This window comes from Eurytemora carolleeae, unplaced genomic scaffold, assembly GCF_000591075.1.
Source record: "Eurytemora carolleeae unplaced genomic scaffold, Eaff_2.0 scaffold902, whole genome shotgun sequence".
NCBI lineage: Eukaryota > Metazoa > Arthropoda > Copepoda > Calanoida > Temoridae > Eurytemora > Eurytemora carolleeae.
Window position 1 is genome coordinate 44,020 of NW_019396789.1, and position 27,372 is coordinate 71,391.

The window sequence follows — 27,372 nt, forward strand, 5'->3', positions numbered from 1 at the left end:
TAAAACTTGCCTTACAAGCTTAAGTCTGTCCAAAGGATTGCTGTTCAGCCTTACCAATTGTTCATACAATTTCAGATTCTTTTAATAGCATTGATTATTTATTTAATCACTCTGTTTGGATGTTATCAAATATTTAAGCTACAGACAGACTGATCTGTCCTAAAAAGATTTCAAAGTAGGATTGTAGCTGGCCAGGCTTTAATGTACAACAAAAATCTAATTTTTTAGTTTTTAAGTTTGGTAGGATTAAAACACTTAATTAATCTTCCTGGCCGATCTTTTCTCTTATCACTATTTCCCCTGATGTCATGGATTTATGGCAGTAAGCTTTAATAATATGGATGAGAACTTGGTTTATATTTCTTTGACTTTTTAGACATTTTTTTAAAAAGCAGCACAAAATTCTGTTTCATCAAAAGTAAGGTTACAACATTTTAAAATTAGCCCCAGCTAACTAAAAACTATGGTTATAAAACAACTGTATTTTTTTTCACACATATCTCTTCTCAATGTTTAAATTTTGCATATGTGAAATGCGAGGCACATGTTTAGAATTAATGATTTTGAAAATTCTTTAAATTTCTCAAATACTTGTAGATTCTTTTGAAGTCCAAACCCCATAAGAACAAACCAACTATCTTTATTATTCATAATTTGCTTTAAATTGGGAAAGCATTACTATGAATTAGATGAGAAGGCAATAGCTGATCATAAAACTGGTAAATATATCTCAATTTCCATTTTTTTTTTAACTAAATGTGCAAGTCATTAAGAGAATAATTGAGACAATTGGTATCAATATTTCACTATAAGTTTAAAAAACATAACAGTTTTGGATGATAGGTGGCATAATGTAGCCTCTTTAAACTTGGTTAAAAAAATTCTTTCAGTTTAAAATATTTTGTTTTTCAACAATTTTGTAATCACTTTTTTATGCATTTTTTACAATTCACGGTATGTTTGAGTGAGATAATCATTTTGCTATACTAAAATTTTTATGAACTATGTGGAAATGGTTCAACTCTAAAATGATCATAAAATCCTGCCAAATCCGCCAGGAAAAGTTCCAATCTGAAAGTAAACTCCGTTTAGATAAAAAATTGAAAATTCTTAATTTGTTTTCACCTTGTAGTTTCCTTCTAGTGCTTCTTCCAAGGTGTTTATTTCAACATCTTTATGATTTTCAACTGTAGTGGTAAAAAGTTTTATATTAAACTTAAAATATACACTTATACAAGAAACCTTATTGATCATTTGACTCCAGTTTTATTTCTGTTCCATCATTTCAGAAAAATACATTTAGTGGCGAGGTATCGAAGATATCTTACTCTCTACTTATTAAACAATATGCCAAAATGTCTCAGATGCAGGAAGGGTGGACAATCTAACCCCTTAAGTTTCCAGAAGAAATTATATTCCTATGCATTTCCCAAGATGTATACTTTTTAAAGATGCATAATATATTACTTCCAACTTATCAAAGCAAAGATACATGATATACAGGAGATACATATTTTTCAACTTATTATTTGTACAAAATGTCTTATTTTCAAGTTTCAACTTTACTAAATTTGCAAGCTATCTTGCTTTTTACTTTTTTATGAGACATAGATGCCTTACCCGCATTTGATGTAAGGACAGCTGTATAGGTATTAAACAAAATCATACCAAGAAACAAACTACTCAGAACTAAAATCTACACAATTTAAAACACTGAATGAATGAATACAAAATAAACTTGCACATTGAATTGCACACTGTGTTTCAAAGTATAAAGGAAAAAGGTTATTTTTGGATTTTTTAACTGAACTGACGTGTAATGTAAATCCTCTTGGTCTAAGTAACAATAATATGTCTAATTAGCGTGAGAACCCGGTGTTGTCCAGGTTTAGACTATAATTCATAGTTATAGTTACTTTTGCTGTTTTGCATTTTAATTTATTATTATGGTTGAATTTCTAAAATTTCAAATGTCACCCCAAGGTTAACCATAGTTCCCTTAAAAAAAAGAATGCAGCCAATTAGGTCCAGCCGTTTGGCCAGCTATAGCAAACTTGTATACATATATATTTATATGTCCATAGACACAGTGTCTTGTGCTAATAGGACTGATCAATACAGCTCAATTTATATCTACCTTGTTGCTGGTTGAAATTGGTTGATTGATAAGAGGAATCTGCCAGGCACTCGCCATAAAGAAATTGTAACAGTTCTCAGAGACATCTATGTTTAAAAGGAATGACTTAATTCTCTCTTTTAGTCAATAATCTCTATATATATATATATATATATAAAGAAGTAATCTATGTTTGTTTGTTTGTATGTCTGATCAGAAATCAAAAACCACTTGACCAATTTCCCTTAAATTTTAATTGGGGAACTTGGTAGAACCACAAAAATGTTCTTACCTTGGTATACAAGTTTCAAGTTGAGAAGGTTAACTTTTGTAAAAAAAACTTAGTTTACAGGCAAAGCTGGGTTCCTGGGCTATTTTCACAAAATACCAGATTGGGAACTCAGATTTGCTTGGAAACTACACTTTATAAAAGATTAAATTTGAGGAACATCGGACTAGTCAAGGAGTTTATGAGTTATGGTTGGACATTCAAACACAAAACAGACAAAAAAAGATTATCATTTTATATATTTAAAGATGCTTGTCAAGTTGTCACCTAACAGGGTGATACAGGGGTTTCCACTTTCTCTAGACTTAATCCATGTAAAGAGAATTCCTAAATGTATTATATTATCTTAAAGTTAAAAATATTTATCATATGTCTGAGAAGGAATTTGTTCCTTTAAGTAATTTTAACCTTTTGAAATGGTTCATTGACATCTTCTCTATTATAATTTTTCTATAGTAACTTACTACATTGTCATTTAATAGCTATAATTATAATTTAAACTTTTCTTCATAAATCATGATATTTTCTCTATTTTTTTTAATCTTATATATACTATTTATCTAATAAAACTAATTACAGGTCACAACTCTACACGTTGGATTGTTGTTAAAAAAGGGGGGCTAGGCACTGTGGTTAGAATAGACTTTGGGCTTAGTGGCCTATACGTTTAGGGCCAGGTTTGACAGATCAAATGTTGTATTTAGTTATAAAGCAAATAATGGATGTCAAGATCTAATGACTTACAGGGAAATTGATGTATGCAAAGCATGTTAAAATGGAATTAATTCAATGTTTATGATAAACCAAAGTTCCTGTTATTAAAATGTATATGGTAAGAGATATCCAGACATCTGAAGCAATTCCTCCAAATATAATTCCAAACAAATGTCGAGTTTTCTGAAATATTTTATGTCATAGAAGAATCATTGTTATTGATATTTAATGAAGTACAAGGTTTGTGTTTCAAAACAATTCTAAGATATTTCCAGAACTTTATTTTTAGTCTTTAAAATAACTGAAAACTTTGTTTATGTTATTTTTGGGACTTAATTTAATAAAATCATTTGATCTGGGAAAATCTTCATAATAACGCTTATGTTAACTATAACAGGGGGTAGAATTCATTCTTCATTCAACCAAATATACCTTTTGGACCATGTTTTTGAAAGGATCCCTTCAAGGGAAGATTGAATTTGACTAAATCATCTATATTACAAGTTCTCAGATATGGTGTTCACCTTTGTTAATTTACTGGTATTTAAAAGGGAGTGCTCGAGAAAAATGAAAGGGGGGTAAAGGCTTACAGTGAAAAATTTAAATAAGCACTTTTGATCGCTACTAATCTTACTTCTATCTGTTAAGTCTATCAGGAAAAAATTGTTAAAAACGACTCATACTGAAGAACGTAGCATCCTTACAAATTTAGAAAGTTTCAATATTCAACTTGAATCATAAAAAATCAATCTAATTCCTAACAAATCATTCAGATATTACATCCAATAGTCATCGATTATTTTTCGACGAATAGTTGACACTTTATAATATTTTTTTATTTTTTATGATCTGACAGTTATTGAAAACATTTTATTCCTGTTTCGAGGATTTTTTATATTGAAGACAACATTTTCATATTTTCCAGGAATGTTCGAAAATCCAGTGCTTGCGAAATAATTTTTGAAAATACAAAATAAATATATTATGAAATATTAACTTTATATGAATGCGTCGAAAAATAATTGATGACTATTGGTTGTAATATCTGAATGATTTGTTTGGAATTAAATTTATCATTTTACAATCCAAGTTGAATGTTGCAACTTTCCGAATTTGTATGGATGCTACGTTCTTCAGTATGTGTTGTTTTTAACAGTTTTCTCTTTATAGAGGCAACAGGTAGGAAGTAAGATTAGTAGTAATCAAAAGCGCTTATTTTTCGCTGTAAGCCTATACCCCTTTTCATTTTTGCGAACACTCCCTTTAATAATGAACAAGAAGCTACCTGGGTTTTAGATATTCTTGATACTAAGTAAATTCCATCCTCCCCAATTGGATGCAAGAACTGAAAATCTTGATTTCTTTCAGGTGTTATTGTTAATGATATAGCTGCCAAATCAATTTCTCTTCTGAAAAAATCACCCAGCTTTTAATATACAAGATTTCACGGAGCGGAATTCCCTCTTTAATTAACAATTTAAGCTTTTTATTGTGGCTCTTCAGGTTGGTATTATTTATCAAAAACAGCAAACAAAGTTTTTAAAGTGTAATCTTGTTAATCGAACACATCACTCTACAAATGAAGGGTTGTAACTGAGCACACTCATTTAATAAGGGCTCTGGGGGCTCATATTCTTACATAACTCGCTATATACTACCTTTCCAGACTCCCAAGTATTCCATTCCAAGACCCATTTATCTTCATACCAAATGTATTTGATTTCGGGTTAATACAAGTTATATTCCAACCCAACCTCTGAACAGAAAATATTGGTTTGGAGGGTCTTAATTTTAACTGACTTTGAATGGTTTGGTTTTTTTCAATCTGTAGGCTGCAAAAGCAATTTTATTAAAGGGTTTAAAATAAACTGACAGCCCCTTTACAACCACCTCATAAAATTGAGCAGTACAACAGAAAAAATGGAAGAATCATTTTAGCCATTCTTACACATGGTGCATTATTAGCGGAAACATAATGAATACTAATGTTCAGTGTTTAACAACCTCTTTTATGATTTCTATAATTTCCATTGATATTCCTGAAATACCAGAACAATGGGTCAAGTCAACATCCTTTCCATACAAGGAGAAAATGGAATCATTTAACACTCCTAGACGAACAACCGCAGGGAGAACCGATACTAAAACAAAAATATGTAAAGTAACAAAATTTTTATGAATTTTCTCAACTTTCTTTTATCTGAAACAGCTTGAGAAACCATTGTATCCGTTAATACTAAGCTTGAAACTGGTAGTGTAGGGATGATCAGAATCCATCTCCCAATCAGAGAGATTTTCATTTTGTCTTAACAAAGTTTACATATTAGTTATATCAGGTAAACTTTGATTGGACTAATTAAGAAAAACCTTTCAGGTCCTTTGCATGTTTAGTAATGGTATTGAAGTAAATACTCTGTAAAAATTAATGGTTGATGCTTTTTTTAACAATTTGAAGAAATTGTGGAACTACAATTCATTTGATCAAGATAAGTAGAATGTAATGCAGACTAAAAATATTAATGTAAATTTTCTCCGCAGATTTATATACAGTAAAATAACGTTTTATTGCTGCTATAGTAAACACTTTGACTAAAAATGTATCGAACAGAGGCTTCTTCAAACAAATTCCCTGTTAGTTTTTTTAGACTGACACACCCTAAAATAATAAGTGAAGGAGTTTATTGAGTTATTTTTAAACTATTATAAATTAGAATATAATACTAATGAAATTTACTCAGAATCCAGTGCGCTACGTGCCCTTATATCTAATGATGATCTTAGCTTTTTAAACTTTACTTACCCCGCGCTGTGAGCATTTTCGTATATTTTCTCAGATTTCCCTAGTTCTCAAGCAATGGAAACTTGAGTAAATTGCAAATTGGCAGCCTTAGTACATTCGATTTCTGAGCCGGGTCAACTTTTCAACAAGGTTGATGCGGTCAGACTTTAGGATGAATTTACTTTTACTGAAGGATCAGAGGTGAGAGTGTGCACAACAGTTTGAAATCTTTTATTTTTTCAACCAGTCCTCCTTTTATTAACGTGCTTTTGAGAAGACTAAAAATGTTAATAATTTCCAATATGTTACAGAGTAAATTTGCTTTAACTACTTCGTATAGGACTTTGTACCTGTATATAGTCCTGTATTGTATAGGACTGTATACACTGTATACTGTATAGTGTATATAGTCCTGTATTGTATAGGACTGTATACCCTGTATATATAATGCATATAGTCCTGTATTGTATAGGACTGTAAACCCTGTATACTGTATAGTGTATATAGTCCTGTATTGTATAGGACTGTATACCCTGCATTCTGTATAGTGTATATAGTCCTGTATTGTATAGGACTGTGTACCCTGAATACTGTATAGTGTATATAGTCCTGTATTGTATAGGACTTTTGACCCTGTATACTGTATAATGTATATAGTCATGTATTGTATAGGACTGTATACCCTGTATATTGTATAGTGTATATAGTCCTGTATTGTATAGGACTGTATACCCTGTATACTCTATAGTGTATATAGTTATGTATTGTATAGGACTGTGTACCCTGTATACTGTATAATGTATATAGTCCTGTATACTGTATAGGACTGTATATCCTGTATACTGTATAGTGTAAATACTCCTGTATTGTATAGGACTGTGTACCCTGTATACTGTATAGTGTATATAGTCCTGTATTGTATAGGACTGTGTATCCTGTATACTGTATAGTGTAAATACTCCTGTATTGTATAGGACTGTATACCATGTAAACTGTACAGTGTATATAGTCCTGTATTGTATAGGACTGTATACCCTGTATACTGTATAATGTATATAGTCCTGTATTGTATAGACTGTGTACCCTGTATACTGTATAGTGTATATAGTCCTGTATTGTATAGGACTATGTACCCTGTATACTGTATAGTGTATATAGTCCTGTATTGTATAGGACTGTATACCCTGTATACTGTATAGTTTTTATAGTCCTGTATTGTATAGGACTGTGTACCCTGTATACTGTACAATGTATATAGTCCTGTATTGTATAGGATTGTGTACCCTGTATTCTGTATAGTGTAAATACTCCTGTATTGTATACCCTGTATACTGCATAGTGTATATAGTCCCGTATTGTTTAGGACTGTATACCCTGTATACTGTATAGTGTATATAGTCCTGTATTGTATAGGACTGTGTACCCTGTATACTGTATAATGCATATAGTCCTGTATTGTATAGGACTGTAAACCCTGTATACTGTATAGTGTATATAGTCCTGTATTGTATAGGACTGTATACCCTGTATACTCTATAGTGTATATAGTTATGTATTGTATAGGACTGTGTACCCTGTATACTGTATAATGTATATAGTCCTGTATACTGTATAGGACTGTATATCCTGTATACTGTATAGTGTAAATACTCCTGTATTGTATAGGACTGTGTACCCTGTATACTGTATAGTGTATATAGTCCTGTATTGTATAGGACTGTGTACCCTGTATACTGTATAGTGTAAATACTCCTGTATTGTATAGGACTGTATACCCTGTATACTCCATAGTGTATATAGTCCTGTATTGTATAGGACTGAATACCCTGTATTCTGTAAGTGTAAATCCTGTATTGTATAGGACTGTGTACCCTGTATACTGTATAGTGTATATAGTCCTGTATTGTATAGGATTGTGTACCCTGTATTCTGTATAGTGTAAATTACTAAATACTCCTGTATTGTATAGGACTGTATACCCTGTATACTCCATAGTGTATATAGTCCTGTATTGTTTAGGACTGTATACCCTGTATACTGTATAGTGTATATAGTCCTGTATTGTAAAGGACTGCGTTCCCTGTATACTGTATAGTGTATATATTCCTGTATTGTTTATGACTGTGTACCCTGTATATTGTATAATGTATATAGTCCTGTATTGTATAGGACTGTAAACCCTGTATACTGTATAGTGTATATAGTCCTGTATACCCTGCATTCTGTATAGTGTATATAGTCCTGTATTGTATAGGACTGTGTACCCTGTAAGTCCTGTATTTTATAGGACTGTATACCCTGTATACTGTATAGTGTATATAGTCCTGTATTGTATAGGACTGTGTACCTTGGATACTGTATAATGTATATAGTCCTGTATTGTATAGAACTGTATACCCTGTATACTGTATACTGTATAGTGTATATAGTCCTGTATTGTATAGAACTGTATACCCTGTATACTGTATAGTGTGTATAATCCTGTATTGTATAGGACTGTGTACCCTGTATACTGTATACTGTAAATACTCCTGTATTGTATAGGAGTGAGGACTGTACCCTGGAAACTATTGGGAAGCCTGTGTTTAAGAAGTATACCCCTGACCAACAAGGAGGTTGGATGATGGATCCTAGTCCAAGAGATCCTACAAACCATCATAAGGAAATATTAGATATTTAGTTTATCCTCTAACAAATGTATATCTGAAGTTTTAATGTTTGCTTTCCTAAAAAGTTTCCTTATTTTTCAATTAAAAATATTTGAATATCATATTCTGAAGATCTGGACAATTAGTGGTGGATTAACTACAGGAGAGAGAAGTACAATTCAAGAATTTCCTGATGAGGATAGATTCAGGTCGGAGCAGGCTTCAAGAAACCATTCTCTCAGGATACCTTTCATGGTTAGTTTATTCATTACTCAGGACACCCTTCATGGTTCGTTTATTCATTACTCAGGATACCATTCATGGTTAGTTTATTCAATACTCAGGACACCTTTTATGGTTAGTTTATTCATTACTCAGGATACCATTCATTGTTAGTTTATTCATAACTGAGGATACCTTTCATGGTTAGTTTATTCATAACTCAGGATACCTTTCATTGTTAGTTTATTCATAACTCAGGATACCTTTCATGGTTAGTTTATTCATTACTCAGGATACCATTCGTGGTTAGTTTATTCATTACTCAGGATACCTTTCATTGTTAGTTTATTCATAACTCAGGATACCTTTCATTGTTAGTTTATTCATAACTCAGGATACCTTTCATGGTTAGTTAATTCATTACTCAGGATACCATTCGTGGTTAGTTTATTCATTACTCAGGATACCTTTCATGGTTTGTTTATTCATAACTTAGGTTACCTTTCATTGTTAGTTTATTCATAACTCAGGATACCATTTGTGGTTAGTTTATTTATAACTCAGGATACCTATCATGGTTAGTTTATTCATTACTCAGGATACCCTTCATGGTTAGTTTATTCATAAGTCAGGATACCTTTCATGGTTAGTTTATTCATAACTCAGGATACCATTCGTGGTTAGTTTATTCATAACTCAGGATAATATTCGTGGTTAGTTTATTCATTACTCAGGATACCATTCCTGGTTAGTTTATTCATAACTCTGGATACCATTCATGGCTAGTTTATTCATAACTCAGGATACCATTCATGAGTAGTTTATTCATAACTCAGGATACCATTCATTGTTAGTTTATTCATAACTCAGGATACCATTCCTGGTTAGTTTATTCATAACTCAGGATACCATTCATGGTTAGTTTATTCATTACTCAGGACACCTTTCATTATCAGTTTATTCATTACTCATGGATACTTTTCAAAATTAGTTTATTCATTACTCATGGACACTTTTTATATTAGTTTATTCATTACTCAGGATACCTTTCATGGTTAGTTTATTCATTAAGAATACCTTTTATGGTTAGTTTATTAATTACTCAGGATACCTTTCATTATCAGTTTATTCATTACTCAGGATACCTTTCATTATCAGTTTATTCATTACTCATGGATACTTTTCAAAATGAGTTAATTCATTACTCATGGATACTTTTTATATTAGTTTGTTCATTACTTAGGATACTTTTCATGGTTAGTTAATTCATTACTCATGGATACCTTTCATGATTAGTTTATTCTTTACTCATGGATACCTTTCATGATTAGTTTATTCATTAATCAGAATACCTTTATGGTTAGTTTATTCATTACTCATGGATACTTTTTATACTAGTTTTTTCTTTACTTAGGATACTTTTCATGGTTAGTTTATACATTACTCATGGATACCTTTCATGGTTGGTTTATTCATAACTCAGGATACCTTTCATGGTTAGTTTATTCATTACTCATGGATACCTTTCATAATTAGTTTATTCATTACTCAGGATACCTTTCATGGTTAGTTTATTCATAAATTAGGATACCTTTCAAGGTTAGTTTATTCATAACTCAGGATACCTTTCATGGTTAGTTTATTCAAACTCAGGATACCTTTAATGGTTAGTTTATTCAAACTCAGGATACCATTCGTGGTTAGTTTATTTATAACTCAGGATACCATTCAATGTTAGTTTATTCATAACTCAGAATACCTTTCATGGTTATTTTATTCATACCTTAGGATACCTTTCATGGTTAGTTTATTCATAACTCAGGATACCTTTCATGGTTAGTTTATTCATTACTCAGGATATCTTTCATAATTAATTTATTCATTACGCAGGATACCTTTCATGATTAGTTTTTTCATAACTTATAATACCTTTCATGGTTAGTTTATTCATAACTCAGGATACCATTCATGGTTAGTTTATTCATAACTCTGGATACCTTTCATGGTTAGTTTATTCATAACTCAGNCAGGACCCCCTGAATGGAGACACCTCCGAGACTCCACACCAGGAACCTCAGAGAACCTGTACAAGATCATCTCCCTGCCACTACCAGGAATGCCTGGCTTGCCACACACCAACCAATCATGTACGTGACCTCGATCCCAACTATGTCATCAGGAGTCTCACAATACAGTTCTGGCAGGCAATCAAGTGGAACGATCCCTTTGCCATAGAAGTCTTCAATGGATTATACGAGAACTGCATGAGGTCCAACCCAGGCCTCCTGACTTGCGACCGCTCTGCACTCTACGCCGCCCGAAGAACCGCCATGGACCTTCTGAACTCCCATACCAACATGACCGCTCCTCCCTCCAACACTGATCCTCCAACCAATCCAGCCTCTCCACTAAATCCAGATCCTACAAACAGCCTGGAACCTCCCACCGAACCTGATCTGCCCACCCATCCGATCCCTCTTTCCAACCCCAACCCTCCAACCAATTCGGTCTCACCTATCAACCCAGGACCTCCAACAGAACCTGATCTGGCTGCCAATCCAGCCTCTCTGCTCAAACCAGATCCTCCATACAATGTGGAGAACCTTGCTGAACCTGATCCGCCCACCTATTCCATCCCTTCTTCCAACACTGATCCTCCAACCAACCCAACCTCTCCGCTGAAACCAGGCCCTACAAACAGCCTGAAAACTCCAACCGAACCTGATCCGCCCACCCACCCAATTCCTCCTTCCAACCCTGTTCCTCCAAACAATCCAGGCCCTCCAATAGGACCTGACCAGGCTGCCAATCCAGCCTCTCCGCTCAAACCAGATCCTCTAAACAGTCTGGAACCTTCAACCGAACCTAATCCGCCCACCCATTCAATCCCTTCATCCAACTATGATCCTCCTACCAATCCAGGACCTCCAACAGGACCTGATCCGGCTGTCAATCAAGCCTCTCCGCTCAAACCAGATCCTCCAAACAATCTGGAGCCTACAACCGAACCTGATGCACCCACCCATCCAATCCCTCTTTCCAGCCCTGACCCTCCAACCAATCCCATCTCACCTACCAATCCAAGACCTACAACCAAACCTGATCCGCCTACCTATCCAATTCCTCCTTTCAACCCTGATCCTCCAATCAATCCAGCCTCTCCACTCAATCCAGAGCCTCCAAGCAATCTGGAACCTCCAACCATACCTGATCCTCCAATCAATCCAGTCTCACTTACCAATCCAGGCCCTCCAATAGAACCGGATCCGACTGTCAACCCAGCCTCTCCGCTCAAACCAGATCCTCCATTTGAGTTTGATCCGTCTACAAATACTGTTCCTCCACTCAACTCTGATCCTCCTATGAACCAGTTATTCCCATTCCTCGATGTAGAAAAGCAGCTCCCTCAGGAAACAATTCACGGACTAGCAGAAGATCCTGTAGCTGAGAACCTTGCTCCGGACAGCTCCACTCATCATATCTCAGAACTAAACCTAAAATCTCCAATCCTACTAAACCTACAAAACCTAGAATTCCAATACTCATTTATTGATAAAAAAAAACCCTTCAACTGTTTAATCTTTATTAACTATTATTATTTATATGCATGTACGCCAATAACAATCTGTATTTTGTAGGAAACCTCGTTACTGAAATATACTTTTTCAAGAAGTTATCATCTATCTGTGTCTGGTAGAAAAGAGGGTTTTCCTTGCCAACTCGCCTTTCCCTCTTTCGAGTATTATTCCTTTTGTTCAGCTCACAATATTGTATAGGGTCTAGGGAACCTCAAATGTATATTTTCTGGGGAACCTTGAATGTATATTGTCTAGGGAACCTTGAATGTATATTGTCTAGGGAACCTTGAATGTATATTGTCTAGGAAACCTCGAATGTATATTGTATAGGGAACCTCGAATGTATACTGTTTAGGGAACCTCGAATGTATATTGTCTAAGAAATCTCGAATGTATATTGTCTGGGGAACCTTGAATGTATATTGTCTAGGGAACCTCGAATGTATATTGTTTAGGGAACCTCGAATGTATATTGTCTAAGAAACCTCGAATGTATATTGTCTAGAGAGCCTCGAATGTATTTTGTCTATGGAACCTCGAATGCATTGCCTAGGGAACCTTGAATGTATATTGTCAAGGAAACCTCGAATATATATTGTCTAGAGAACCTTGCATGTGTATTGTCTAGGAAACCTCGAATGTATATTGTCTAGGGAACCTTGAATGTATATTGTCTAGGGAATCTCGAATGCATATTGTCTAGGGAACCTTGAATGTATATTGTCTAGACTCTAGGAAACCTCGCATGTATATTGTATAGGAAACCTCGCATGTATATTGTATAGGGAATCTCGAATGTATATTGTCTAAGAAACCTCGAATGTATATTGTCTAAGAAACCTTGAATGTATATTTTCTAGGGAACCTTGAATGTATATTGTCTAGGGAACCTTGAATGTATATTGTCTAGGGAACCTCGAATGTATATTTTCTAGGAAACCTCGAATGTATATTGTCTAGGAAACCTCGAATGTATATTGTCTAGGGAACCTCGAATGTATATTGTCGATGGAACCTCGAATGTATATTGTCTAGGGAATCTCGAATGTATATTGTCTAGGGAACCTTGAATGTATATTGTCTGGGGAACCTTGAATGTATATTGTCTAGGGAACCTTGAATGTATATTGTCTAGGGAACCTCAAATGTTGTGTACAATGGTTCCTTCTTCTACTTTAGTGAAGAAAAAGAAGCGATAGGTAAGCTAAACAAACCTTGAAGAATATCTGAAGATTTAAAACAATAAATTATTTTTGAATAAAAAAAATTATTTAGTGAAGATGGATTTATCTACTCATGAGCTGAGATGTTTACCTATACCTAGAGAGAAGCAAAAAGATTTGGTAATTTAAAAAAGCTCTTAAATGGATTGTTCTAGAAATTGAAAAATGGTATATAAAACATAATATTGTCAGGATTGGGATTATTTCTGCGCCAGATCTAAATACTAATATATTAGAATACCTTTTATAGAATCAATGACTATTGGAGTGCTGAGATAAGTTTTAGTACATGAGATCCGTAAAACTTTAGAATAGGAATACGATTTTTAATTTCAAATTTCAAATAGTTTTTGACTTGAAACAAATGAAACACAGTAATTGTTCAGTGAACAGTACACCGACCCATTGCACTTTACAAGTTGATTTTAAACTAGTTAAACTATTAGCTTTAAACCAACATCAAATACACATAATATCACTTTTTTTTCCGCAGTTTTACAGGCCTCGAAAATTTATCAATATGAAAACGTTATATTTTGAATAAAATAGATGGAGCCAAATCTGCGGTGTGAGGATGTTAAGAAACGAGAAGGACCAGAGTTCCTTACAAGACTCTACCCAGAGATGGGAGGACGGGTTAGTAGAAATTTTAGACAATAGTTTTATCCAATTTTCAAGAAAGTGCAGGCGCTAAACAGTATATGTAATAATGATAATAGTTGAATCAAGCATATCATTAAATAGATAGATCGATAGTATAGAAAACTGTCATTATACGGATTCCTAATCCGAATAATTATTATTATGATATCCAAAATATCCTGATCTCCAAATTCTGTATAGTTCCTTTATGGGTAGTTTTTTAAAGAAAGGTTACGCCATTTTTTCTAAACTTTTCTTTTAGTTTCTCAATGTGAATCCGTTATAGCATCGGGAAAGGTTTCGTAAGACATTTTCTTTATGGTATTTATTCTGAAACCCTGTTTTAGGTGTTTGTTGACCTTGCTATCGATGAAAATGGTCTTTGGGCAATTATGGCGATGAAAGAAAATAACAACACTCTAGTTTTAAAGGTCGTCATTGATTTATAACATTTCAGCCCTTTTTCTTGGTTATGGGCAAGGAGTATGGAGTAGATATCTGCATGGAATTTATCTATCTAGATATCTGCCTGTAATTTATCTATCTAAATATCTGCCTGGAATTTATCTATCTAGGTATATGCCTGGAATTTATCTATCTAGATATCTGCCTGGAATTTTGAGTTGACCTGGGCCTGGAATATTACGTTGAATCACAATCTTGTGGGAGATATGTTTATAGGTTTGAAAACTCTGTTGAATCATTATCTAAGCAGTATGCATCTATGCATTAAATTATATTAGCTTTATTCTAAATCTTAACCCTAACCGAAAATTTGACCTTGATTACAAGCAAAAGGAATTGAGTCTTTGCCACAAACTCAAATTTTCTAATACCTATATAGTGTAAACCTTTGATATTTCAAATCAGATTATTTGATCCAACAGAATTCATAGTTTGAAATATCTAAGGTCTATATGACGTTGGGGTTCAAAGAGATCACAAAATCAGAATTTGTGGCAAATAATTAATTCCTCTGAATTAGGGTTTCCAGCGAAAAGGAAAAAACGTTTCGCGAAAATTTCGCTTCATTTTCGCATTTCGTTCGCTCGCGAAAAAATACGAAAATTTCACGAAAAAATGGAAATTATGCTTGTGAAATCAAATTCTCTTCATCAAACATTTATTAAAGTAAAAGAAAAGAAATTATTTATATGACATAATAAAACTTCAAATATTGAGCTATCAGAGCAGAGAATTCCACAATCTCTTTGAGCAATTAATTTTTGAAGCTATAAAACTCGTGGTTTTCACTAAGTTTTCGCATATCGCAAAAATATTTTCGCGAAATTCTCAAATTTTGCGAAATTATTTTCGCATTTTCGCTAAAAAAATTCGCGAAATGTGACCGAAAATTTTCGCATTTTTTCGCGAAACTATTCGTTCGCTGGAAAGTGGAAACCCTACTTTGAATAGAAGTTTTCAAATTAAGTATAACCAAAATAACCTTCTTTTTAATATTTACCTTGCACGTGACCCTCGTTTCGAAATCGACCTTGACCCTGATTTTTAATTTAACCTTGATCTTGATCTTGACTTTGACCTTGACCTGAAAATATCTTATTCCTGATATTTTTAAGCTTGTGGAGTACTTTACGCAGTGGATAGGACTGATACTAGAGATACAAAGGTATCTCTTGAATTATAAATTTGTATTCTCGTGTTTAAAAATTTAAATATTTGCAGATATTTTATTTTACATTTAGTAAATCAAACATCGATTTAAAAGATGTGTTTACGATTTTATTTAGATACGACTCGCATTGGATCTATACACACATCAGATGCTGGAGATAGAACTACCCTTTACAAATCCCTTTAGGTAGCTGACATATATAGCTGATTGATAGTAGATATTTAGGTAGCTGATAGCTAGTTATAGATCTTTAAAAAGTTGATAGATTGTAAGTCTTTAGGTAGTTGAAAGCTAGTAGGTAGATCTTTTTGTAACAACTAGTTTGTAGATTTGTATGTAGCTGAGAGATAGTATATCTTTTGGTAGCTGGGTAGCTTATAGTAGATCTTTAGGTAGCTGATAGCTAGCATATCTTTACGTAGCTGATAGCTAGTAGATCCTTAAGTAGTGGATAGATATTAGATCAACCTTTGTGGGTAACCCTATTAATATATTCTATGAGCGGCGGAAGGCAGGCGGCCATGAGCCACCACTATTTCCCCTTCCGTGCCACATATCAGCTTTTTTCTCTTCCGGCAGCCATGAGCCACCACTATTTCCCCTTCCGTACCACCACATTTGACTCTTCCGGGCAAAACTACTTTTTAAATGGTATATTTAGGGCCTTTAAAGTGTGATTTTAAAAATCCAGCCGCGTCACGCTAAAAAGAGCACAACTCAAACCATTTATTCAATTCTACTTAAGATTAATATTTACTGTGTTGAATTCTTAAACTGTTTTACAATGAAATTTTTGACAAATTTGACTGAGTATTGCATCTTGAAATATCACAAAGTTGGTTAATGAGTGATTTTAAGATGGATTTAGTATAATGAGTCAATAATTGAATAATCTTTAGACTTTGTGATATTTCAAGATGCAATACTGAAGTACGGAAGGGGAAATAGTGGTGGCTCATGGCTGCCGGAAGAGAGAAAAGCTAATATGTGGCACGGAAGGGAAAATAGTGCTGGCTCATGGCCGCCTGCCTTCCCCTGGCTACTTCTATAAGTTAAATTTACATATTTCATTTTTCTTCAATTTAAATTATTTCATGTTTAAGGCACACAACTATGCTTGGTTATAATCCAAGAAAAGATAACAAGGATAGAACTAATAGGTAATATTTTCTGGATTTAATTTTTGATTGTATATACATTTCTTCAGAAAGTTTCAGAGTTTCCCATTTTTCCACCTGAAGAATTGAGGTAGATATTAAAGAATTTGTCCAGTTTCCAATTCTTCAAAACAAATAAATTTCCAATAATTTAAAAACTCATCAATGTTCAGTCTTTTTTAAATTCATTGTTTTATTCATCAATTATCGGAAATCAAAGACTTTCTAAATCCTTGTTCTGAATCCTAGTCACTTACACTATATAGTAACTGTTAAGTTTAAATTAATCATTGTATTTTCCTTCATTTGTGTTGTTTAGCAAGTTTAAAGTTTAATCAAGTTCATAAGGAAGACGACATTGTTTACTATCTTCCTACTCAGGCCTAGTGGGTTTCTGTATACCTGGGACGGAGGAAATCAGCTCACATATCCTATCAAATATCATGATATAGGCAAGGGTTTGTCAAATCAGTAATTAAGAACCAGTTTTTTAAATTGTGTGCATTAACATGTTGATTTTTAGTCTAAACTGTATTTTTAATAATAACTATCTGTACCTCCTGAGTCAAATTTTGACATTAGAATTTATAGTTTAAACTATTAATGGTCTAAGACATCAAATTGCATACCATAGAGATTAGCAAATTGAGACAATTGTAGACCTATCTATGAACCACTCCGATGTCATAAAAAGTAAAGCGTTAATTTATCGTGGAATTACTGGTACGTTCTTAAACGTTGAATTAAAGAAAAACAAATCCTATTTTTTTTTCTTTAACAGCTCGTCAAAATAAACGTCTTGTTAGAAAACAGTAAGATTTTAAACTAAGATAGCTTTAGTTTATGTGATCGCAGAATTATTAAAGACGGGTTAAATTTCTCAGGTTTATCTTTGAAATAGCCTTTTCATATTCATATTTATGAACTTTCTTTTTATGACTTAAGTTAAAAAAATTGTTGCCTGGCTTGCATTAAAAAAACTTAAAATCTTTTTGTTTCTCACAGCTCTTTAGAAAAGAATTCGGTTAAAAAAAACAAGAATCAAAATTTGGGTTTACTTCAGTTATGTTTCTATGAAAGGAATTGAGCCTTTGCCATAAACTTAAATTTTCTAATCCTTATATTTTTGCAACCTGTGTAAAAACTTTGATATATCAAACTTAGATTATTTGACCGTACAGAATTCATAGTTTTGTATCTAAGATAATGATTCAGATTCAGATATATATCATATATGGGATTAGAAAATCAGAGTTTGTGGCAAAAACTAAATTTTTTTCCAAAAAAGATTTTATTGCTGATGACTATTTGAATGACCCCTTGGTTTACAGGATACAAGGAGCCCCCACCTCTCACAACAGAACCTTCGGAGACAGGATCTTTTACTAATCCACCAACATACATAGGATTGAAACTACCGGAGAAATAAATCTACCGAAGACCTCCGAATTCTGTCGGATTAAATCTACGACTTCCAATGGATTTGAAGGATTAAGGAAACAAGAAACATATTCTCCGAAATCTGTCGGATAAAATCTATCGGAGACATCAAGTTTTATTTAAGTTTTGTCAAATTTGTTAGTAATATTGTATTTTATATTATTTGTATATTATTCAGATGCTTCGTGTTGAACATATTTCATTTAAAACTGAAAGACATTGCTTTGAAATTGCAGAAATAACCAGATGTAAAATCGTGTTACTTTGATGGCATTAAAGTTTTAAAGGACTAATTATTTTAGCACATTTTTTTTCATTTCCAATAAAAACTGTTCTCAAAAAGAAACATCTTACTCATTTTGAATCAATAAAGTCTGTTAATTTCTAATCTTGTTTATGTTAAGAGATTTAATAAAATTTAATAAAAAGAGATATAATCGCAATTAAATGAGGTTTTGGATTGACAATCTACCAAAAATAAGTCGAACTGTAATTTTTCTTTCGATTTTATGATTTTGAAAAGAGAATAATATGTAAACGTGGAGATTCCAACATAATCTAGCGGTAAATCAAGGGTCCATGGAGCAATAATATCTTTGTAGATTCTCTTTGATGTTTAAGAACACATTTTCTCGATTCATTTTTACTTTATTTTTAGAAAATGATTGAAAATGCAGAATTAGATTATGTTTTTATTAAGTTAAAAATCTATGTAAATAATGCTTGCAATACATGGATTCATGTGGTAAATCTAACACAGGTTGAGATATTTTAAATGTCCCAATAAACATGAGAATTCATTGAAAAAAAAGTGGATCAAAATAGATTTAATTTTCTATGTTTATTGGAACACCCTGTATTTCAATTGGAGGGATTATTATTTAAAATACGTTTTAGATAAAATATTTGAATGTCGGAAAATTACAAAATTTGAACAAGGACTATCTGAGAAATACAAAAACTAAGTAAAATTATTTTCAATTCGGTTTTATCAACTTAGATGCTGAAAAGTGCTTCAAGCTCTTCGGTCTTGCAGAGAAAACTTGTAACCCTGTATAGCACACTTCATAGCATATTTCAGAATCTCAGAGCGTTAAACCTTCTTGAATATCTTGATCATCTTGATCATCTTGATCATCTTATGATCTGTTATCGATTAGTTTTTTTTGATAGAATTCTATATTGTCAGATGTTGAATACACTTTTATGGCTTCTTTTCTTCTATATTCCATTTCCATCTATATTCATTTTGAAGGAATTACATTTTCCATGAGATTTATAGGGGTTGTTATAAATTACATAAATCTTAAATGCAGCATGTTTTTGTAAATATTTCATTCAGATGTTATTGTCTTAAATCTTTATACCACACATGTTTAGGTTTGATCTTGATTAATCGTTATTACACATGTTTAGGGTTCATCTGGTGTAATCTTGATAACACGTGTTTAGGTTTGATCTTGATTACTATTAATTACACGTGATTAAACTTGATCTCGATGAATCTTGATTATACGTGTTTAGGTTTAATCTTGATAAATCTTGATGCTATAAATGCTGTGAGAACTGTTAATAAAACGAACCAGAAAGCAAAGTTCAAGAAAGCGTCCTCATCCGGAAACATATCCAGGAAGGACGGAAACCAGGAATAAAATTTATCAAAAGCCTGAACATTTTATCCAATATATTAGCTGACAGTTGAGGCTAGATACAGGGTTACACACAAAAAATGAGAGTTTTTACTGATTTGACCTTAATTTTTTTATTATTACGATCCTCAGGTTGAATCTGGTATTGAGCCGAAGCCGGAAGTATTATCTATTAAACGCAAGGCAGTAACTTAGGTGGGAACGGCGGGGCGCACGCCCCCCCCCCCCCTGACGGAAATCGAAAACTATTTTAACTCATACTGCTGTAAATGGACCATCAGGTTTCAAGTCCAAAACACCTAAACTTTTTCTTCAGAATATGTCGAATATGTTAATATGCAGTCTTCTGAGTTATAATCTCAATTTTCAGAAAATGCCACTTCGGAAATCAAATTCATTTTAAAGATATCTTTAGGGAATCAAGTGCATTTACAGGTCTAAAACAAAACGTAAATTTGGTTTAAAGACGTATGTTTCTGCTGGTTTATTAACAATATTTTTTAACTGTTGATGGCAGAGTCATGAACAGTCAAAAACATACTGTAGTAAAAAACCAAAGTCCAAAGTCAACTGCTGGACTAACTAGTTACGGCCTGGAAAACTCTTTTTGGTGGGATTTTTAAGGTTTCCACGTCAAAACCTCTTTTTTAGGCAGTATTTAAACAGGCATACTGTTCACTTGTGGCTCTGATTTTTTGCTAAAACATGTCTTATGACTGCTAAAGAAAATTCACAAAAGGAATTGACTATTGAGTCTTTGTCACAAACTCTGCTTTTCAAATTCCTATAACTTTGCATCTAAATGTCAATTTTAAACTATGAATGCTGTAAGATTAGGAAATTAATATTTGAAATATCAAAGGCTTACAACATCAGGTTGCAAAGATATAAGAATAAGAAAATTTGGGTTTGTGCAAACCCCTTCCATGGGTGCCATTAACTGTTCAAAATATCGCAAAATAAAAACAGAATCAGCTTAATCAAGTCTTGAAACTAAAGATACATTTGTTTTCAGACCAGAAAATGCACTTAATTTTTTCAATATCTTAAAAATGAAATTACTCAAAATTCCCTCGTTGGCACTTCCTGAAATTTGAGATTATAATTCCGTAGACTGCATATTAATATATGCCAAAGAAAAAGTTAAGATGTTTTTACTTGAAACCTGCAGATGGGCCATTTTCAGCAGTATGAATTATTATTAATTAATAAATTAATAATTATTAATTCGAGTCTAAAAGTCAACTTCCTATTCCAGAGTTTTCTGGAATTATCACTGTATTTCATTTATTCAATTATTCAACAATATCTACCAGCTGTTTCATTTTGCAAAACTTAAACTTTTTTTTAGTTTTTTACATATTTGTATGATATTATATAAATAAATAAATAAGTTGTTTCCAGATATTATTGTTAATCTAAAATGCTGTGTTGATGACATTAAACGATATGAAAGAATTCACTTAACGAATAAAGGTAAAAAAACTTTTTAAGCAGGGGGGCTCTGCCCCCTTGCTACCCCCCTCCTCGTTCACTTGGTGCGCCCAATCCTACAAAAACACCCAGTTACTGGCCTGGTTAAACGGACTACTATGAATATGAAGGACAATGATTACATCTGAAGGAAACCGTGGATATAATTTGTGAATAATCCTGTAGATTAAAAAATTCGTAAAGCAAAATTTGCCTTTTTAATGGAAAATATTCTAAAAACTCAATTAATTTCTTAAATGCAATTACAAAATTGATATAATTGGATTCCTTAATGGTGGCTTTTTGATTTTTCGTTATATGCGCCCCAAACCCATCAGGTTTAGCATTCGGGTGTCTTGACATTGTGTAAACTTTAATGGAAATCTAATCACAGGGTTATAAGTTTTATCAATGTGTGGGTCGAGGGATACTGAGGATATAGTGCAGATAGAAGAGTAAGGTTGGAACTAGAAAATATTGATCCTCCAGTCTTACTCAGCACCCGGAGAAACCAAACCTGCTTTCTCCGCTTACAAATCTCAACACATTCTTCAGTTGCAATCAATCATACACAGAGCTCTTATCATTCTATCATTGGATAATTTTCATTTTCTTTAAATACTTGTAAAAAAGTACACAATATATGAATAGAAATTTAATTCAATAGACAAACAAAATATCTATATTTTCAGATATAAATCAGAGATGCTGGATCTTAGGGATGCTTTAAACCATAGACTGTATCCCAAAGATTGTGTGGTTTGGTTTGGTTAATGTGGTTTATATAAGTGAATGAGTCAATACCACATCTGAGTTGGTGCTGAACCACAGCTAGCTCTCTAAATTGTTTGATCAATTTAACTTTGTATCGAAATTAACTGAGGGAGAGATATACAACGGAGTTTACACAAAACCTTCACGCAACGACCAGAGGACGAGGTGTCTTACAACCTTGAAACAAAGCAGAGATCACAGTGATGTGATTTTAGAGAATATTTTTTACAAATTCGAAATAAAACTATGTAATAAAATATGTATCGAAAACAGAGAAAAAAATAAGGCCAGTAATTTCCAGAACCATAATGGAAGAAAATTCAAAAAAATTCAGGAGATCTAAAAGAAGTCAGAAAATCTAGGTGATCAAGAAAATCTCCCAGATTAGAAAACCTTAGAAGATCAATGAGCTCTTGAAGATCATGAGAACCTAGAGGATCAAGAAGATCTTCAAGATTATGAGAACCTAGATGATTAAGGAGATCTTGAAGATTTGGAGAACCTAGAGGATCACGAAGATCTTGAATATTTGGAGAACCTAGAGGATCACGAATATCTTGAAGATTTGGATAACCTAGAGGATCTTGAAGATTTGGAGAACCTAGAGGATCAAGGAGATCTTGAAGATTTGGAGACTCGAGAGGATCAAGGAGATATTGAAGATTTGGAGAATCTAGAGGATCACTAAGATCTTGAAAAGAAGGAAAATCTGGAAGGTTCTGAAAATCCTGCAGGATGGAAGGTGTGCGTGACAAGAAACCCCGGAAGATAATATCACCGATAAATCCTAGAGTCCAGGTTGGGTGTGGAGGATAGGGGTAGAACATATCATGGCTCCGGAGGGTGAACCAACCTCAGGGGCACTTCTCCAACAAACAGAGAAGGTGTCCGAGGTCCCCTCCGAACCCCTCAGAGGACTGAAAAGGTATAAGATGCTGAACCTGGTCGGAGATGGAACCTATGGTCTGGTGTATTTAGCACAGAACCAGGAAAACAAGGAGAAGGTTGCAATTAAAACAATGAAGAGAAAATACTACAGCTGGAACGAAGTGATGGACCTCAGAGAAGTTAAATCATTGAAGAAACTAAATCATCCGAATGTTGTGAAGTTAAAGGAAGTTATTCGAGAAAACAATAGACTCTACTTCGTATTCGAATATATTAAAGGAAGGAGTATCTTGTTTTGGCTATAACCCAATTTTTTAAAAAACACATTCATCCAAATTATACATTATTTAAAATATTTTGAAACCCTAAACCGACCATTTTGTAGCTAAAGGATGCTTTTCAGTTAACTCAGGAATGTACTTAGTTTTATGCGATATTAAAAAATCAATGAATGTCTTAAAAATGTATGTGATACTTTGGGGGGTGTAATACTATTCAAGACAATGAAGGGCAGATTATTTAAAAAAATGTTCCATAAAAAGTTTGTGTGATTGCTAATAATGCCCTATACACTAATTACTTTTTATAGCTGAAAATCCCCGACTGTGCAAAGGTGTACACTAAGTAATAAACTTCCCGGATTTTAAGTGCGAGGGAATTCTGGTTCAATGAGTCATTGCCCACACAACTCAATTCTGATTCCAGATAATTTTCTTCTTTTTTCTAAAACGAATAATATAGGAATTGTGTTTGTCTTTAAAAATTATCAACATCATGATCTGTAAGTCCAGTTTTTTGTCCCCGCATTTTTCGCTACTGTTGTTTACTAATTTTTGTTTTTCGTCTTTATTCAAAGTAATTAAGTCTTTGCATTGCTACAAACTCAAATGTTCTAATCCCTATATCTTTGCGTCCTGATGGTGTAATCCTTAGAATTTCAAACTCAGATTCTTTGATCTAACAGAATTCATAGTTGGAAATATCTAAGGTCAACGACATTGGGTTAAAAAATATAGGCATTTGAAAGTTTTTGGGAAAGACACAATTCCTTTTGATTTTGTCTTGGATCTTTAAAAAAATATTGTTCTGTTCCAGGTGATCTTCTAGGACTGATGAGAGAAACGACTGAACCCTTCTCCGAGTCTGCAGTTCGAACCATCATCTTCCAAGTGCTCCAGGCGCTATCCTACATGCATAGGAACGGATTTTTCCATCGAGATCTGAAACCAGAAAATATTCTCTGCTCAACTCCTGAACTGGTCAAAATTGCAGATTTTGGCTTAGCTCGTGAAATTCGTTCTTCTCCTCCCTATACGGACTATGTGAGTACTAGATGGTATCGAGCTCCTGAGGTTCTGCTTCGATCAACAAACTACTCCAGTCCAATAGATGTCTGGGCGGTTGGATGCATCATGGCGGAGCTTTATACTCGCCGTCCTCTCTTTCCTGGAACCTCAGAGATAGATCAGATCTATAAGGTTTGCTCCGTCCTAGGAACTCCGTCCAGCTCCGACTGGGCCCAGGGTCAGCAACTAGCAACCCAGATGAATTTCAAGTTCCCTCGGTTCACTGCGACCCACTTATCTCAGGTGCTCGGACCAAAAGTGAGTGCTCGAGGTATATCCTTAATATACTCAACCCTATCATGGAACCCGGCCTGGAGAAGTTCCGCTCCTGAAACCTTGAAACATTCTTACTTTAGAATAAACTCTCAACCTGGTTCGGCTTCATCAAACCACTTCTCCATGTCCCTTAAACCAACCAGGTCTAGAAAGGTTATGAAACCTGAAGGAGACAGGATTCAGGTTCCTGTTGCTCCAGTAGAACCTGTTTATGTACGGGAAGGACTTAGAAATTACAAAGACAACCCTGCACCTCAAAAAGATAAAGAGGAATTAAAAATCCTTCTTGAGTCCCTTAAATCCAGTGATGTGATGTCGGTCCAGCATAAACGCGGGAGTGCTGGAAACAGAAAAATACTCCAGAACTCTTTTCCTCCCGCGATCTTGTCAAGAAATCCGCGAATTAATTTCCAGAATTCAGAGGACAGTTCAGGTTCCCCTGGGCGAAGGTTCTCCTATGCCAAGCTCAACCAAAGGTTTACTAATCATGTTCCTTCCAGTTATGTGCCATCCTTCTCTGTAAACAAATCCTTCCCAATGAAAGCCAATTCTATGATAACCAATGGACTAGATCTCACCCATCTGAAAGACTCAAATCAAAACCCAGTAATAAATGGTGGAGTTCAAAATGGAAATATAAAATTACAGTTTGAGAAGACGGAATCTATCACAAACTATTCGACCAAAGTCGACTTTACGTCTCGTCTAGTCGAGTCATTCTCTGACTTTCATCTCGGAAGTGGAACTCAAGTTCTCAACTTCGGAGACAAAATGCACAAGGTTCAGAGTTTGCCGGATATTAAGTCTGATTCTCTCCTGGTAGGACAGAAAGCTCTGCACTCCAGGTCCGACTATAATACCTACCTCCCCTCCCAGCTGGAGGGTGATATTAGGAAACCTGTGTTTGCCAGGACAGATTGGAAAGCTAAATATCTCAAGTAGCTAGTTATAGTAGCTGCTGTAGGCCTTAATAATACCAGATCAGTCCAAGAAATGTATCCGTCCATTTGTTTACGTACGTATGTAATTGTATAATCTGTTTAAAAAATCAGAGCTTAGGATCCGGATCCATTGGATCTTCAACATTTTAACTTCCTGGAATATATGTTGACCCACGACTCTTAGTGGCACAATACCAACCTAATTTAACAATAAAAATACTTTCTATTTTTAATACATAAGTTTTAAGTGTGAACTTACAAAAATTATTTAAATATTCTTGTTCTCTAAATGAAAATATTCAGCATATCATTTTGCGAAAAATGAAGGAAGATTCACTAAATTTCGGATTAGGAAAAGAAACTTGAGTGAAGACCAGAAAACTCCGAAATAGGAAGACGACTTTTAGACTCAAGTTATGACTTCAAATACTTTAACAAACATGAGACACAGAAATTTTTCAGTGTATACAGACCTATTGATTTAGATATTTATTTTAAAATTAAATACATTTTAGTATTCTATACTGTCGTCTTTTTATTCCAGAGCTGTCTGGTTCTCGCTGTAGTTAAAGTAGGAAACACTCGAAATATTGATTTGTTGGATCCGAATCTGCATCAAGATTAAATTGATTTTAAGCACTGATAAGAAGCTTAGTATGTACAACAAATATTTGACTTTTTAAAACAAAAACAAAAAACTTAAACCGAAATTATTGCAATGAAAAATATCAAAATTTCCATCTTAATTTTCGATTATATTAATTGAAAATAAAAAAAACCATCCATTACTATGAGGCCAGGAAACTCAAATATGTACTTCCAAGTAAACTTTTTTTTAGAACCTTTAACAAGCAATATCTCTCTCATGTTGTTTTTTACTATATCTTGGCAACTGTAAAATATATATTTTCCCTACGGCACAAGAAATACTTATCTACATATTAGCTGTCATTGTTCTCTGTAGTCGACTGTGTACCATATTGTTAATACTGATGAAAACAATGCATTCAAAAAAGAATTGTTAAAATATAAATGGCTATTTCTGTTATTTTTTTAATTACAGGGATTTTGTGCATTTTATGTATTTCAAATAGTTATTGTCACAGAGTTTCAAGAAAACTAAAACGACCAGCCCTCACGACATGAATAAATTAAACGGAATAGAAAATGTTGGAAAATTTGACTTAAAATCTGCAAAATCGATTAAAAATTCGAATTGAAAATGTTCAACCTTGAAAATGTCAGAATTAGGAAATGGCTTGCCTGAGTCTAAAGTTTTGAATTAGACTGTTTTCTACGCACTAAGCTGGATACTTTTAAAGAAACCAAATAAGTTGAACACATTCTCTCTATTAGGTCAATTATAAGGTAGCCTCCCCGCAAATAATGAATACGTTTAACTAATAGGCGTCCATTTTGAAAGCTAAAAACTCTAGCTAAAATGTTAATTTATGTGCAATGTAACATGTTCACTAAATCTGAGTCCGAATTTAATGAATTTGAGCCGCGTCTCAAATCTAACAAAATCCGGTTTCAAATGAGCGCCGGTTTAAATCTTGAAACATTGAATACAATTTCAAG

General features: G+C 33.6%; 2 protein-coding genes and 1 long non-coding RNA gene across 4 annotated transcripts in view; 2 read left to right on the plus strand and 1 right to left on the minus strand.

Moving 5' to 3' along the window:
* The window catches only part of LOC111708717 (uncharacterized), a 34,038-nt gene extending 15,202 nt beyond the window's left edge, over positions 1 to 18,836 (plus strand). For both annotated transcript variants that reach the window (XM_023482177.1, XM_023482178.1), the window contains exons 16-27: positions 8,443 to 8,560; positions 8,679 to 8,801; positions 13,482 to 13,545; positions 13,622 to 13,689; positions 14,119 to 14,205; positions 14,559 to 14,642; positions 14,814 to 14,892; positions 15,792 to 15,841; positions 15,963 to 16,033; positions 16,951 to 17,007; positions 17,386 to 17,456; positions 18,336 to 18,836. In XM_023482177.1, the coding sequence (XP_023337945.1) occupies positions 8,443 to 8,560; positions 8,679 to 8,801; positions 13,482 to 13,545; positions 13,622 to 13,689; positions 14,119 to 14,205; positions 14,559 to 14,642; positions 14,814 to 14,892; positions 15,792 to 15,841; positions 15,963 to 16,033; positions 16,951 to 17,007; positions 17,386 to 17,456; positions 18,336 to 18,433 (970 nt within the window). In that variant the 3' untranslated portion in view covers positions 18,434 to 18,836. The remainder of the gene's footprint in view (positions 1 to 8,442; positions 8,561 to 8,678; positions 8,802 to 13,481; positions 13,546 to 13,621; positions 13,690 to 14,118; positions 14,206 to 14,558; positions 14,643 to 14,813; positions 14,893 to 15,791; positions 15,842 to 15,962; positions 16,034 to 16,950; positions 17,008 to 17,385; positions 17,457 to 18,335) is intronic.
* LOC111708721 (uncharacterized) lies at positions 803 to 5,804 on the minus strand. The gene is made up of 8 exons (XR_002766721.1): positions 5,124 to 5,804; positions 4,778 to 4,875; positions 4,405 to 4,528; positions 2,673 to 3,302; positions 2,138 to 2,223; positions 1,621 to 1,696; positions 1,126 to 1,187; positions 803 to 1,071 (listed from the first exon to the last, which is right to left on the minus strand). It is a non-coding gene; the product is annotated as an uncharacterized LOC111708721 (long non-coding RNA).
* Positions 18,837 to 21,506: 2,670 nt separating the features above from the next.
* LOC111708718 (serine/threonine-protein kinase dyf-5) lies at positions 21,507 to 26,839 on the plus strand. Its single transcript, XM_023482179.1, has 3 exons — positions 21,507 to 21,569; positions 22,259 to 23,507; positions 24,324 to 26,839. The coding sequence occupies exons 2-3, from the start codon at positions 23,171 to 23,173 to the stop codon at positions 25,790 to 25,792; spliced, it is 1,806 nt and encodes a 601-aa protein (XP_023337947.1). The 5' UTR covers positions 21,507 to 21,569; positions 22,259 to 23,170; the 3' UTR covers positions 25,793 to 26,839.
* The last annotated feature ends 533 nt before the right edge of the window (positions 26,840 to 27,372 follow it).

Excerpts from the sequence above, each read along its gene's own strand:
- LOC111708718 (XM_023482179.1), top strand. The coding sequence starts at position 23,171 with ATGGCTCCGGAGGGTGAACCAACCTCAGGGGCACTTCTCCAACAAACA. Across the intron at positions 23,508-24,323 it reads CGTATTCGAATATATTAAAG|GTGATCTTCTAGGACTGATG; the intron begins GAAGGAGTATCT and ends GTTCTGTTCCAG.